General features: G+C 41.6%; 1 protein-coding gene across 5 annotated transcripts in view; it reads left to right on the forward strand.

Annotated features, from left to right (window-relative positions):
- Nucleotides 1-12,272, forward strand: part of UNK (unk zinc finger) — a 71,605-nt gene that overhangs the window by 50,163 nt on the left and 9,170 nt on the right. For 4 of the 5 annotated variants that reach the window (XM_084838112.1, XM_084838115.1, XM_084838116.1 and 1 more), the window contains 6 exons: nt 2,672-2,814; nt 4,417-4,464; nt 5,960-6,160; nt 7,412-7,480; nt 9,499-9,673; nt 11,514-11,615. In XM_084838112.1, coding sequence (XP_084694238.1) covers nt 2,672-2,814; nt 4,417-4,464; nt 5,960-6,160; nt 7,412-7,480; nt 9,499-9,673; nt 11,514-11,615 — 738 coding nt within the window. The remainder of the gene's footprint in view (nt 1-2,671; nt 2,815-4,416; nt 4,465-5,959; nt 6,161-7,411; nt 7,481-9,498; nt 9,674-11,513; nt 11,616-12,272) is intronic. The other variant, XM_084838114.1, reaches the window with a different exon arrangement.

The following is a 12,272-nucleotide window of genomic DNA, read 5'->3' on the forward strand; positions in this document are numbered from 1 at the left end:
CCATTCAGCTTCATTGGATGACTCCAGGTTGTAGTATTATTTGAGAGGTAGAAAAATTTCTTTCTATCTGCTTTCACCACACCATGCATTATTTTATATACCTCTGTCATGTCCCCCTTACTTGCCTTTTTTCTAAGCTAAAAAGCCCTAAATGTTGTAACCTTGCCTCATAGGGGAGTTGCTCTAGCTTCTTGATCATTTCGGTTACCCTCTTCTGCACTTTTCCTAGCTCTACAATATCTTTTTTGAGGTGACCAGAACTATACACAGTGTTCCAAGTGTGGTCACACCATAGATTTGCATAAAGGCGTTATGGTATTGCAGTTTTATTTTGATGTTAAGGTAGCTGGCCTGTAATTTCCTGGATCCCTTTTTAAAGGTGTTACATTGGCTGCTTTCCAATCCTCTGGTACAGAAGCCAGTCTTCTTAGGGACAGGTTATATATTTTTGTTAGAAGATCACCACTTTCACATCTGAGTTCTTTAAGGTCTCTCAGATAGATATCAACTGGATTCGGTGATATGTGTGCTTTCCCTTGTCATAAGGTCTAGAACATCATCTCTTGTCACCACTATTTGCTTCAGACTCCCTTCCTGAATATACCTGCTGTGAAATGGCTACCATCGAGGCCTGGTGATTCATTAATTTTCAATTTCTCAATAAGCCCTAGAACTTCATTGCTTGTCACCACTTTTTTCCTCAGTTGTTCAGACTCCCTTCCTGAGAGAAATCAGTTGAGACGTAAACTACATCTTACACAGTGAAGACCAACATGAAGAATTAATTCTGCTTCTAATGTATTTAAGACCTTTTTTATTGTTGATCTTAATATTTTTAGTGATATGCTCCTCAAATTCTTTTTTTGTATATCGTATTGTCTGCTTGCATTTTTTTATGTGCAAGCTCCTAATTCTTTGGCTCTGTTTGTTAACCATGCTGGTGTCCTCTTCTACCTGGTCATACCTTTCCTGATCTGTAGTAGGAAGTCTAGCTGAGTTCCTATTGTTGTCTTTTTCAGTACCCCACCAAGTATTCTGGAGAGATTTGACTTCTTGACGAAGTCAAATGTGATTGTGTTGGACTTTCTTGGCAATTACATTTTTTATTGAATTCGATAGCACTGTGGTCACTGTTTCCAAGTGGGTCAGCAAAACGTTCCTCAACAGGTCGAGGGCACCATTTAAGATTAAGTCCAGGGTTGCCTCCCTTTTGTTTGTTCCCATGACCAACCTTTCAAAAGCACAGTTGTTTAGGGTTTCTGGAAAAAAATGCTCCTTTTTTTCACCAGAATATGCATTCATTCAGTCTATGTGAGGATAATTGAAGTTGCCTGTTACTAGAATACTATCTCCTTTGGATGCCTTCTTAATTTCATTTCCATTTCAAGTTCACCCTGAGCATTTTTGTCAGGAGAGCATTAATATCCCAATACTAAATTAGTTTGGGGGCTTGGTATTGGAACCACAGCTATTTGGTGGAGAAGTCTGCCCCTTTTGAGAGTTCTTCTTAAGGAGCTACCCCCAGATCAGGTGGCTGGGTCTCACAAAAGTTTGCTGAGAATTTTTAAAAATGTTGTCACATGAGCAGTACATATTTAACAGTGAGGGGAGCAAGACAAGGCACACAGACCAATAGGACCTCCCTCTGCAGCAAGCTGCTGGTATGTGCCCTTAGACAACACTAGCTCATTAGAAGAAGAATAAAATAGGGTTCTCTCTAAAACCATGCAGAAAGCAACATAAAAAGAAAGCAACACTCTTCTTGGGAAAATGGGGCAATGAATGTGAAGTCTCCCCTACAAATCCAGTCTGAATTAGTGAGGGTCCTTTGCTATGGGGCATTTAGTTCACCCAGATCTTAGCTGATATGGGGCTGGAGGCTTCACCTGCCTCAGAATCCTGACCCACCCCTCAGTTTCAGAACCACTGTTTTAGCCATTCCTTTTCAGGTACAAACTCTGCCATATGACTTGTATCTTCCCATTCATACATAACTCAGTATTAGCATGCTAACACCAAATGAGTGTTTAGCACTCAAGACCAAGTTCATTTTGTCTACTGCTTTTTTTCAAAAGGATTGGTTTCTAAACCTAACTTCCCAGTTCAAATGCTACCTGGGGGAGGGGGGTTGCAGAATAGGAGGGCTATTTAACTCATGGCCTGCTTGTGGGCTTTCCAGAAGCATCTGGTTGTCCTTTGTTGAGGGTAGGATGCTGGACTAGATGAACCTTTGTTGCGATCCATCAGGGCTCTTGTATATCCTTATATCCCTTAGGTCATGGTCCTAAGCATGATACTTAGAAGTAAATGTCACTGAAATTATACACTTGCTTTTGAATAAATGTGCTTAGGATTAGAGTGCTATACTGACCATTAGAGATGGAAATCCTAATTAAAACAGATCTTATGAATGAATAGTTCTGCCATTCTTTGAGAATGTCATTATAGGAAAAACTGACTTGACTCTCTAGGCAATGAGCTAAACGTTTCTCAGTCTGTTATGATGGTTTCTTATTACCTCTATGCTGGTTAGTACATAACTATGATTGGGAGATCTGCAGCATATCGCTGCCAGAAGTAGATCTATGTAGCCTCTGCTCTTTCCAGAGTTGTGTGATCCATTTTCTCTTGACTGCATACATTGTGTTTTTGATTTTTGTATTTCTTACAGAACCTCCACTTAGTGAAGAGTTACAGCCGACGTCGGCTGTTTCCAGCCCAACGCAAACAGGCCCTGTAATGTACATGCCCTCAGCAGCAGGCGATTCTGTTCCTGTCAGCCCTTCTAGTCCACAAGCCCCAGACCTTAGCAATGTATGTAGAAGCGTTACAAAGTTCTTGACCTCTGCACTTTGTAGATGTACACTGGAGTCCTCTCTAAATATGAGTATATCTACAGCAAAGAGCCACTGCCATCTGACTCAGAGGCTGTGAAATAGGGGAATGGTGTCAATATTTTTCCATAAAGGCTTTTATGGGGGGCAGGGGGGAGGCATGGGAAGCAGGTTTCCATCTGTTTGCTGAGATTTTGAAGGGGCCTAATGGCATGGGCTTAAATCACAACTGCAACTTTCAGACTGGATTAGACAAGCTGAGCTGCTTTAAATTGACTTGAAGTCATTTCTGAGCTGCCAGATGGAGAGGCCTAGGGCTTTTCTCTAAAATGTAAAACTGATGTAATACTTCCTGCTTAGAATCTGTTCAATTTGGGAAGTGTCTCTTTTTATCTGAAAATGACTGCCCTGGGGCACCTCTTCAAATCCTTACAGTGTTTGGGGTTTTTTTTCTCTTTTCCCCTCCTAAGATAAGGTGTTCTAAGAACAACATGAGAGGTGCAATCTCTTACTGGAGCTGTTGAACCATGTTGTTGTAGATCTAATCTGAAGTGTTTGCATGTGAATAATGGCAACTGCTCCTAAATAAATGTTTGGATTTGTAGCCTTAAGACTTTGTGTGCCAGTGGCCAGGTTTGCATAATCAGGGAAGGAAAATACATGATTGTAGCTTATTTTCCCACCCTGTGCATGCTGGTTGCGCACTGCATCATTACCATAGTTACCCTCGACAGCTGCAGTTTGTTGTGTCGTCTGAACCCAACAAGGGTTCCTGTGTGTTGTAAAAACCACCCCACAAGTCATGGCTTGTTCTAAGGTTGTGGGGTGGTTTGTAACCCAGCCCTGCCGTTCACCCTCACCATGTTCAGATGATGTGACAAACTGTGCCTGGCGAGGGTAATTATGGTAATGACGCGGCATGCAACCAGCACACGTGGGGCAGTAAAATAAGCTACAATCACTTATTTTCCTTCCCCAATTGTGTGAACCCAGTCATTTTGTGTTTCTAGCATTTAACCTGGGGTAGTTGCCCTCTTTCCATGTTATGGTAGCAATAAGATGTAGCTATTCATCATCAGAGTCTTACATACTTATACTGAGTTCTATGAAATCACAATTTAGAATTAAGACTAAGGGCACAATTCTATGCATGTTTCTACAGAAAAAAAAGTCCTGCAACTCCCAGCATTCCCCAGCCAGCATGCTGGCTGGTGAATACTGGGAGTTGTAGTACTTTCTGTCTAAACATGCATAGGATTGCACCATAGTGGTAAACTCAAGCTACTACAAAAAAACACCTTTTGATTTTTGGTGAGTAAGTGATAATACTCCCTGAGCCGTCAGCTCCCCACCTCAAATCCACATCCTTTTGCCATATTGGAGCACATGGTTGTCTGCTGTTTCATCACTGCTTGACTACATAGCCTGCAAGCAGGGTAAAGCATATTTTAGTGGTTGATACATGGTGGTTGATACTATTGTGGTTGATACTATTATACATGGTTGATTAAAACTAAATACCTCCTTGAAGTAAATAGTCCACCTCACATAGCCTATGTTTGGTTGTGTCTTTGTGCTATAGGTATGGAATAAACCAGGAACTCTGCCAACTAGCCCAACGTCCACCACAGTAAGTGTCCTAACTGTAGAGGGGAGAGGGGATAACATGCCCTATACAGATTGGATGAAAGACTTCATTGTAGGGTTCTCCCAGCAGTCACTTTTACTAAATTCAGGCCTCATCTGTGTTGCATTTCAAACGGTTATAACAATAACTAATACAGTACGTGTGTGTCATGTGCAGAATGCAGTTCAGGGCACAGAATTTAGCTTCCTGAGAAACTGAACTTTTAAAAAAAATTCTAACCCTTATGGTTGTGAGTATATGCATAACCATGTTCCAACTTAATTCTAAGCAGAGGGTTTCTGACCCTTAAAGAAAGCACCTACTAAGCATATTATTCTGTAGATGTTCTTCCTCTCATTTTCACTTATCTACAGTGCTGCACTGATAGCGGTCTTGAGTGGCTCTGTGTATATAATAAAAGTAGCCTTATGGCTTCTGATAAGCTGGAGGTTGTCTATCTTTAGTTGGGCATAAACACTGAAGAAGTCCCATTTTTCTCATTGCTATAATGTGTTCTGTAACCATTAAAACGTTGTCCTTTCTAGTAGGGTTAGAAGGGTGTGGGGTCTGGTAGTGTAAAGGCACAATGCTATGCATGTTTATACAGAAACAAGTCCTATAACTCCCAGCGTTCTCTTGCCAGCATGGCTGTCTGATGAACGTTAGGACAGACTTTTTTCTGTCTAAACATGCATAGGATTGCACCCTAAAACTGTCATCCTTCACAAAAATTATGTAATCAAACCTTCACTGTTGCATTAAAAACAGTTTTTGATGTTTTAAATTCTGTCATTGTAAATTATCTTGAGTACTTTCTCTCAGAAAGATGGGGTTTACATATTTTAATTTATAAATACATGAATTTTAAAAATTTAATGTTTTCAGTTTATGTCAAGGAGAAATGGAACACATGATACTTTGAGGGCTGTAGGCATGTATGGATGGGGATACAAAGCTGTGCTGAGTGAAGATATTTTGCACTATGATAATTGAAAGCACCTGTTTGCCACACATTTGCACTACATTTTCCCTAGCCATGTAAGTTATAAACAGTTTTTTAAAGTAAAAGCATAGATTTTCAGGATTCTGAAGAAATGACTAGAGTTTGCACTAGAAATCCACATTTCACTTTAGGATTATGATGACTAAGCCAGTCTATAACTCTCACCTGAGATAGCACGGAGAACTTTATTAGATCGTGTGAACTGAGAACAACGTGGAGTTGCAATAAGGCATGCTTGTCTCTGGGATCAAGATATGGCTGTGCTAAAACTGCCTCAGCATTTCTGAGGCACTAAAGCAATTTTTCCTGAAGTAAATTTGTATCTTATGTTCCTAGTAGACCTAGATGAATCTGCCAACATAGTTGTCTGGAAGTTTTTCCATTGAAGGCCATCAGCAATAGTACAGGCAGAATGTTACAGGAATCGGTAATTACATACTATACGAGATTCTCTTGTGATGTGACCTGTGTTGCTTTTCCCCCTCTTTCTGTTAGATTCTCTGTAGAAATAGCAGTCTTGGAAGCCCATCTAATATATGTGGGTCCCCTCCTGGTGCCATTGGAAAACCCCATAGCTTGGAAAGCATTGGCTTTTCCACAGAGTCAGTAACTGCAGCCAGCAGCTATAAGAAGGCACCTGGATTTGAGCGGGAAGACCTGGTTGGAGCAGAGTACCTAAAAAGTTTCAAATGCCAGGTACGTAGGGAATATTGGAAAGAGGAGAATATGTGTTAGTGATCTCATGCTGGCTTTGGAGCCAGTTGCCAATACCATTGCAGTATATTGATGATACTTCCATGGTACTGATGAAATTGGTTCTAGACTAGTGCAGCTCCTGGTATTGTGATGTGTATATAACCAAGAAACCAAAGCAAGACTCAGAAACAAACTTGGCATATATATTACATATCACAGAATAAGCCACCTGGCCACCTTCTGCTGAGCTAGTCTGGAGATGCCTTTCTCTATGACAGAATACCCTTTGTTGGGACTTTACCTGGAAATTTTTCAGAAAAATGGCCAGTGGTAGTAATGCCCTTTCTAATAGTTTACTGCATCTGTCACAGTATTTATATTTTGAGCCTACAGGATGCTTCCATATTTACTGTGTTCTCTCTGGTCCTCAACATTATTAAGACCAAAGAACCTGATGTCAGCCAGTTTAGCTCTATGTCATCAGCTGGACAATATACTCTAAAATGCAAATAATTTAGTTTAATTAAGTTGTTGGTTCAGACTTTTTTTTAAGCCATGCCCTACAAATATTGTTTCATTTGGGATGTAAACCAGGTTTAGTTCTGTTGATAACAGTGAGTTGACTTAAATCCAAGTCTTTCAGTTTAATTGGGGTTGCAAATAAGACTGTTAGATTAGTATTTAATCTTAGAGTAGTGCTGAGCCTGTAATCCGGAACACATTTTCTTAGGAATACGTGTCATTGGAATCTTTGGGACTTGGTTCAATTACCCACAAAACAGCCTACAGCTCACCATAGGAATTGGGGCACTTCATGTCACTACAAACCTTTATTTTTGGGTTTGCAGTGGCATCGAAAACACAGTGGTGATCATTGTTGGTACACTGACTCTTCTATGTAAATTATTTTCTGATATAAAATAAACTCATGCATGTAGACAGGTCAGTGGGAACTTACTTTATTCAGGAGGGTTCCTAGGATAGGATTTTCTTTCCCTTTCCTCAGATATCCAGTTTTTCCTTATGAGGCATAAGAAAACTTTCCTCAAGGCCTTTTCTTTGTTAATCCCACTGCATGAGGACTAGAAAAAAAATCACAATGAAGTACAAAGATTATGGTGCAATCCTATACCTGTTGACTTGGAAGCAAATCCCACTCATTTCAATGGAAGTTGAAAACACGGCAGTCAGCCACTTCAGATGTATGTGCTTTCTCTTCACTTGTTTTTTTTTCTCTTCTGTTTACTACAGCAAGCAAAGATAAAATCCCATTCTATGGAACATAGAACCCAAGAGCAGCCTCTGTTACAGCCCAAACAGGTATGTTACTCCAAACAGCCTGTAGCCTATTACTAGGTGTTTGTGCCACCTTATCCATGGATTCCAGCTGGATCTATGGAAAGCCAGATGGAGCTTGAATGGATCATGGTACTCTCCAAAGTGTTTGAGCCTCTAACATACCTACTCAGGTATGTGCAGATAATTGGTGGGGTAGGGTGCATTGGCAGAGATCAAATTAGAATCCTAAATACAGATTGGGCCGCAGAGATAATTAAGGGAAAAGTTAAGTGTAGCTTATAGAACCTCTTTATTTAGGCGAATGGTTTTGATTTTAGATATCTGATAGGATTGTACATGTGGGTCATGAATGATATGCTGTGATGGTCATATGATGCAGCTAATAATATATGTGAATTGTTCTAAAATATTCCCAAATGTCCTTCATAATTCTAGAACATCACTCCTGACTGTTGTAGTCCAAAACATTTGGAGGACACCAAATTCCCTACCCCTGCACTAGAAGGATACATTTGTTTTGTTATTGTATTGTGTGCTGCCCTAAGTTTATCTTGATACATATGGCCTGGATATAAATGATAGAAAAAACTGTAATGGGCTGGATAAAGGCCAATAAACTGAATTCTGACAAGATGGAGGTGAAGTTTATGAGCAGTTCCTGGGTCCAGGAGGTGGGGGACAGCCTATTCTGGAAAGAGTTGCACTCCATCTGAAGGAGCAGGTGCTTAGCTTGGGGGTATTCCTGGGTCCAGCTTTGACACTGGCAGCCCAAGTAGCCACAGTGGTTAAAAAGGTAAAGGTAAAGGTGTCTCCAACCAGTCGTGTCCGACTCTAGGGTGTGGTGCTCATCCCCGTTTCTAAGCTGAAGAGCCAGCGCTGTCCGAAGACGCTTCCGTGGTCATGTGGCCGGCATGACTGAACACCGAGGTGCACGGAATGCTGTTACCTTTCCCGCCAAAGCGGTGCCTGTTTATCTACTTGCAATTTCTTGCTTTCAAACTGCTAGGTTGGCAGGAGCTGGGACTGAAGACGGGAGCTCACTCCGTCACGCAGCACTCGGGTCTCGAACTGCTGACCTTCCAGTCTGCAGTTCAGCATCTTAACCACTAAGCCACCAGTGGTTAGGAGTGCCTAATTTCAGCTCCAGCTGGTTCGCCAGCTATTACCTTTCCTGGGGTAACCTGGCCACAGTGATTCATGCCATTATTACCTTGCACGAGGACTATTGTAATGTGCTCTACATGGGGCTGCCCTTGAAGGTGGTTCAGAGGGTTCATCTGCTGCAGAATGACACTGCTGTTACTGAGTGGTGGACAAAGCAGAAGTCATATTACACCTATTCTCTGTGATCTTCATTGACTGCCTATTCGCTTCTGAGCCTACTTCAAGATCTTGATGTTGATGTATATGGCCTTAAATGGCTTGGGGTCCAAATACTTGTTGGAGCACCTCTCCCAGAATGTACCAACTTGGCTGTTGAGATCTTTAGAGGAGGCCCTGCGCCTGGTTCCACCTACTGCAATGCTCAGAGAGTGGTGACCCAAGTGAGGGCTGTCCTGGTTGTGGCACCTCTTTATGGAACTCCCTGCTGTTGAAGTGCATCGGGTGTGTTCAGTAGCTTTGTTTTGTCACTGTCTTAAAACACACCTCTTTACCTAGGCCTTTGGGTCTTTGTGATGAGAGCTTTGAGACTTTTGGTATGTATTCTCACTTCTGGTTTGGTTTCGATGAATACTTACAGTTTTATAGTGTTGCTTTTATGAGTGCTTCTGTTTTGTATTGTTATTTTTGTTTGTAAACCACTTTCTGATTTGTTATGAAAAGCTGTATATAATTCCAATAAATAAATAAAATGACTGAATAAATAAAGAGAGAGAGAGAGAGATTAAAAGCATTATCTCTTTCTATCTCTGGTGAGAATATATATTTGCAGCGTTCAGTCCACTGTTAGACTTGGTATAGTTAGGGGCTTGTTCATATGTGTCTGTTGCATGTTTAGAATGAATTATCCACTGCATAAATATGTCTTCCTTTTTCAGGACATATTGGGGATTCTTCCTGTTGGCAGTCCACTGACATCTAGCATCTCCTCTAGTATCACCTCTAGTTTAGCAGCAACACCGCCAAGCCCAGCAGGCACCAGCAGTGTCCCCGGCATGAATGCCAATGCCCTTCCATTCTACCCAACCAGTGACACAGTGGAGTCTGTGATAGGTAATACTGCCTATGCACATTTCCTCATGGAGGGTGGGAGCGAATGCAGGAAATATCCAGCCTTGGGAAATAGGAGGAACATTTTGTAGACCTAGATGCCTAGCACAGTTCTTGAAGAATCCATGCTTTCCTTCTGTTTGACGTGGCTAATGTTTTCTTTGAGCTTTTTCATACATCATAATTTCAACTTTGGAACAGCCAAACATAAGAACTCCCTTAGCTGATTTCATGACATGTGAATTCTATTAAAACGTGGCTCCTAGGTTTTGGGGTGTGTGTGTGTGTGTGTGAGTGGAGAACTTGCTTGCCGGCCTTCATCTTACCCTATGCTTGCTAAATTCACAGATAACAAAATTGGCCCAAGGTACTACTGCGGTGGGCTAATCCAGGATTAAACTTTCAGTTATATGACAAATATAATCTGTGGTTCAGCAACTATTTTCATAAGTATGATGAAGAGAAACTCTCCATCTGTACACATCAAGAACATGTCCATGCCTGGTTTATGTCTTAGGTGAAGATTTTAAAAGGACCTTATTTATGCTTCTCTTCAAAGGGATGGTATGTCACCGTGTCTGAGTTTGTAGACTTCCCAAGGAGAGTGAGAGTACAGATTGTGCAGGGCAACCATTTCCCTTTTATTTTCTCCCCAGACACATCTTTATTTCCTGTTTTTTATTCTTTTAAAATGGGATATATAGACATACTAGATTCTGGCCTCTTATTCTCCAAGTATTTTCTTTTGATTATTGTTAACTGTTAATGTTCTATTACAGGCCTGGAATGGTACAAACAAAAGAAACAATCCCTGCGCCTGAAAGAAAAGGTGGAGGTGGGGGAGAACAAATTTAGCCCCAGCCAGGGTCCTTGTTACACTTTCTAATAGGGATTCTACAGTGAATTGCTGGAGAGACTGGCAGTCCTTTTAAGTATTTACCAAAAACTCAAAAAGTAAGCTTTTAGGAAAGATGATAAAGCAGAAGATTACAAACTAAGGGGAAAGGATGCATCCATTCTCAATTTATAAAATTGTTTGTGATCTATCTTATGACCCCACATTTCTGAAGTAACATGAATATCATGAATATAATGCAAGCCATACCATTCTTTGTGAGACAACACTAATGGGGCACACTTGCTAGATGTAGCAAATTGACTAGGAGTAGCACTGGGGGAGATCGTTCATAGGCTTACTCCATCTCATCCCCAACTGGCAATGTCCATGCTATATCTCTGAGCCATTGCTGGGCCACTGCTGGCTATAGCCTGCTTTGCTAGGGTATACTAATCCACCCCTACCCGATGCCCCTCACTTAACTGCCACACACAATTCCCTTCTTTCCACTGCCATACCTGCACCTCATTCCTACTGCCCATCTCCTCTGTCACGGAATTGCAAACCAATTCACTGCTCCACTGTGAAGTTCCTAAAAGCAGGAAATTCCAGTCACCATATGCCATGGACACCGAGGTTGCTAGGTGACCGGGACAGGCACCTGTCATTAAAGCCATCTTTGGATGTACTTTTACCCAAAGTCAAGCTGTACAGCAGGTGTGCAGGGTTATTTTTGCATTGCTGTTATTTTTGATGTCAATCTATGGGAAGAACCTGATACTGAAAGGCTTTTAGGGTTCAAATCAGGCAATAGAAAGCAATATGAAAAGCTGCCTCATTTAGACAGCTGTTGACTTTTGGCAGCATTGCACAGTGGGGAGCAGGGCCCTGTAGATTCTCCCAACCAGAGCAGTGGCATCTCTGCATGTAGGCTCTTTGGGCTTCCCTATCCCTTGAAGTTGTTGGTCCTTTTTGTAATATATAATTGGTGCCTCTGTCTGGCAGAGTCTGCCTTGGATGACCTGGACCTGAACGAATTCGGAGTGGCTGCCCTGGAGAAGACATTTGACAGCAGCTCGGTGCCCCACACGAGTGGCATCATGATAGGTACATGAAAGCAACAGAGCTTTCTTTGATCTTCTGCCAAGCAGGGTTTGCCCCATCAGCTGGCTGAAGCAGCCTAACAAGCTCATAAAACCAGCCCTAACATTATATGTCGGTTGGCAGCCAATGGGAGACCTTGAAGCAAAGGGGCCCTCATTGGCTAGCAGATTTGAATTTCCTTCCGCTGGTTTCAGACATCCCAATTATGTATATGAAAAAGGCATGGCTAATTTTGCTTTATAGTACCTTAACACTAAACATGTTCACGAAATGATGACATGAATATTTCGTGGAGGAAAAAAAATCATTTAAAAATAATGGGAAACAAATTGGATTCATATCACTGTTCTGCTGTCACAGGACCATGGCAAGACATAATTGCCACACATTGACAAACTACTGCATATATATTTCATCATCTGTATGTGGTCATTTCAAACCAGCGTCCATTTTTTCGTGTCTCTGGTTGTTCAGGTGAAAATAGTCCTTGCAGCCTTGGTGCCCCTGTTGTAAGAATCCCATTGTTTGTTGACACAGCTTCTTCCTTGTGAACAAAAGCCATGTGCAAATTGGTGGGGCCTGGCTTATTGCTGCCACTCACTGTTGTCTGAACTCTTGGTCTCATAAGGGCACATTCTTCAGCTTAAACCTGATCCCCCG

Source organism: Heloderma suspectum, chromosome 2 (assembly GCF_057233095.1).
Source record: "Heloderma suspectum isolate Gila_16-S chromosome 2, 16-S_ref, whole genome shotgun sequence".
NCBI lineage: Eukaryota > Metazoa > Chordata > Lepidosauria > Squamata > Helodermatidae > Heloderma > Heloderma suspectum.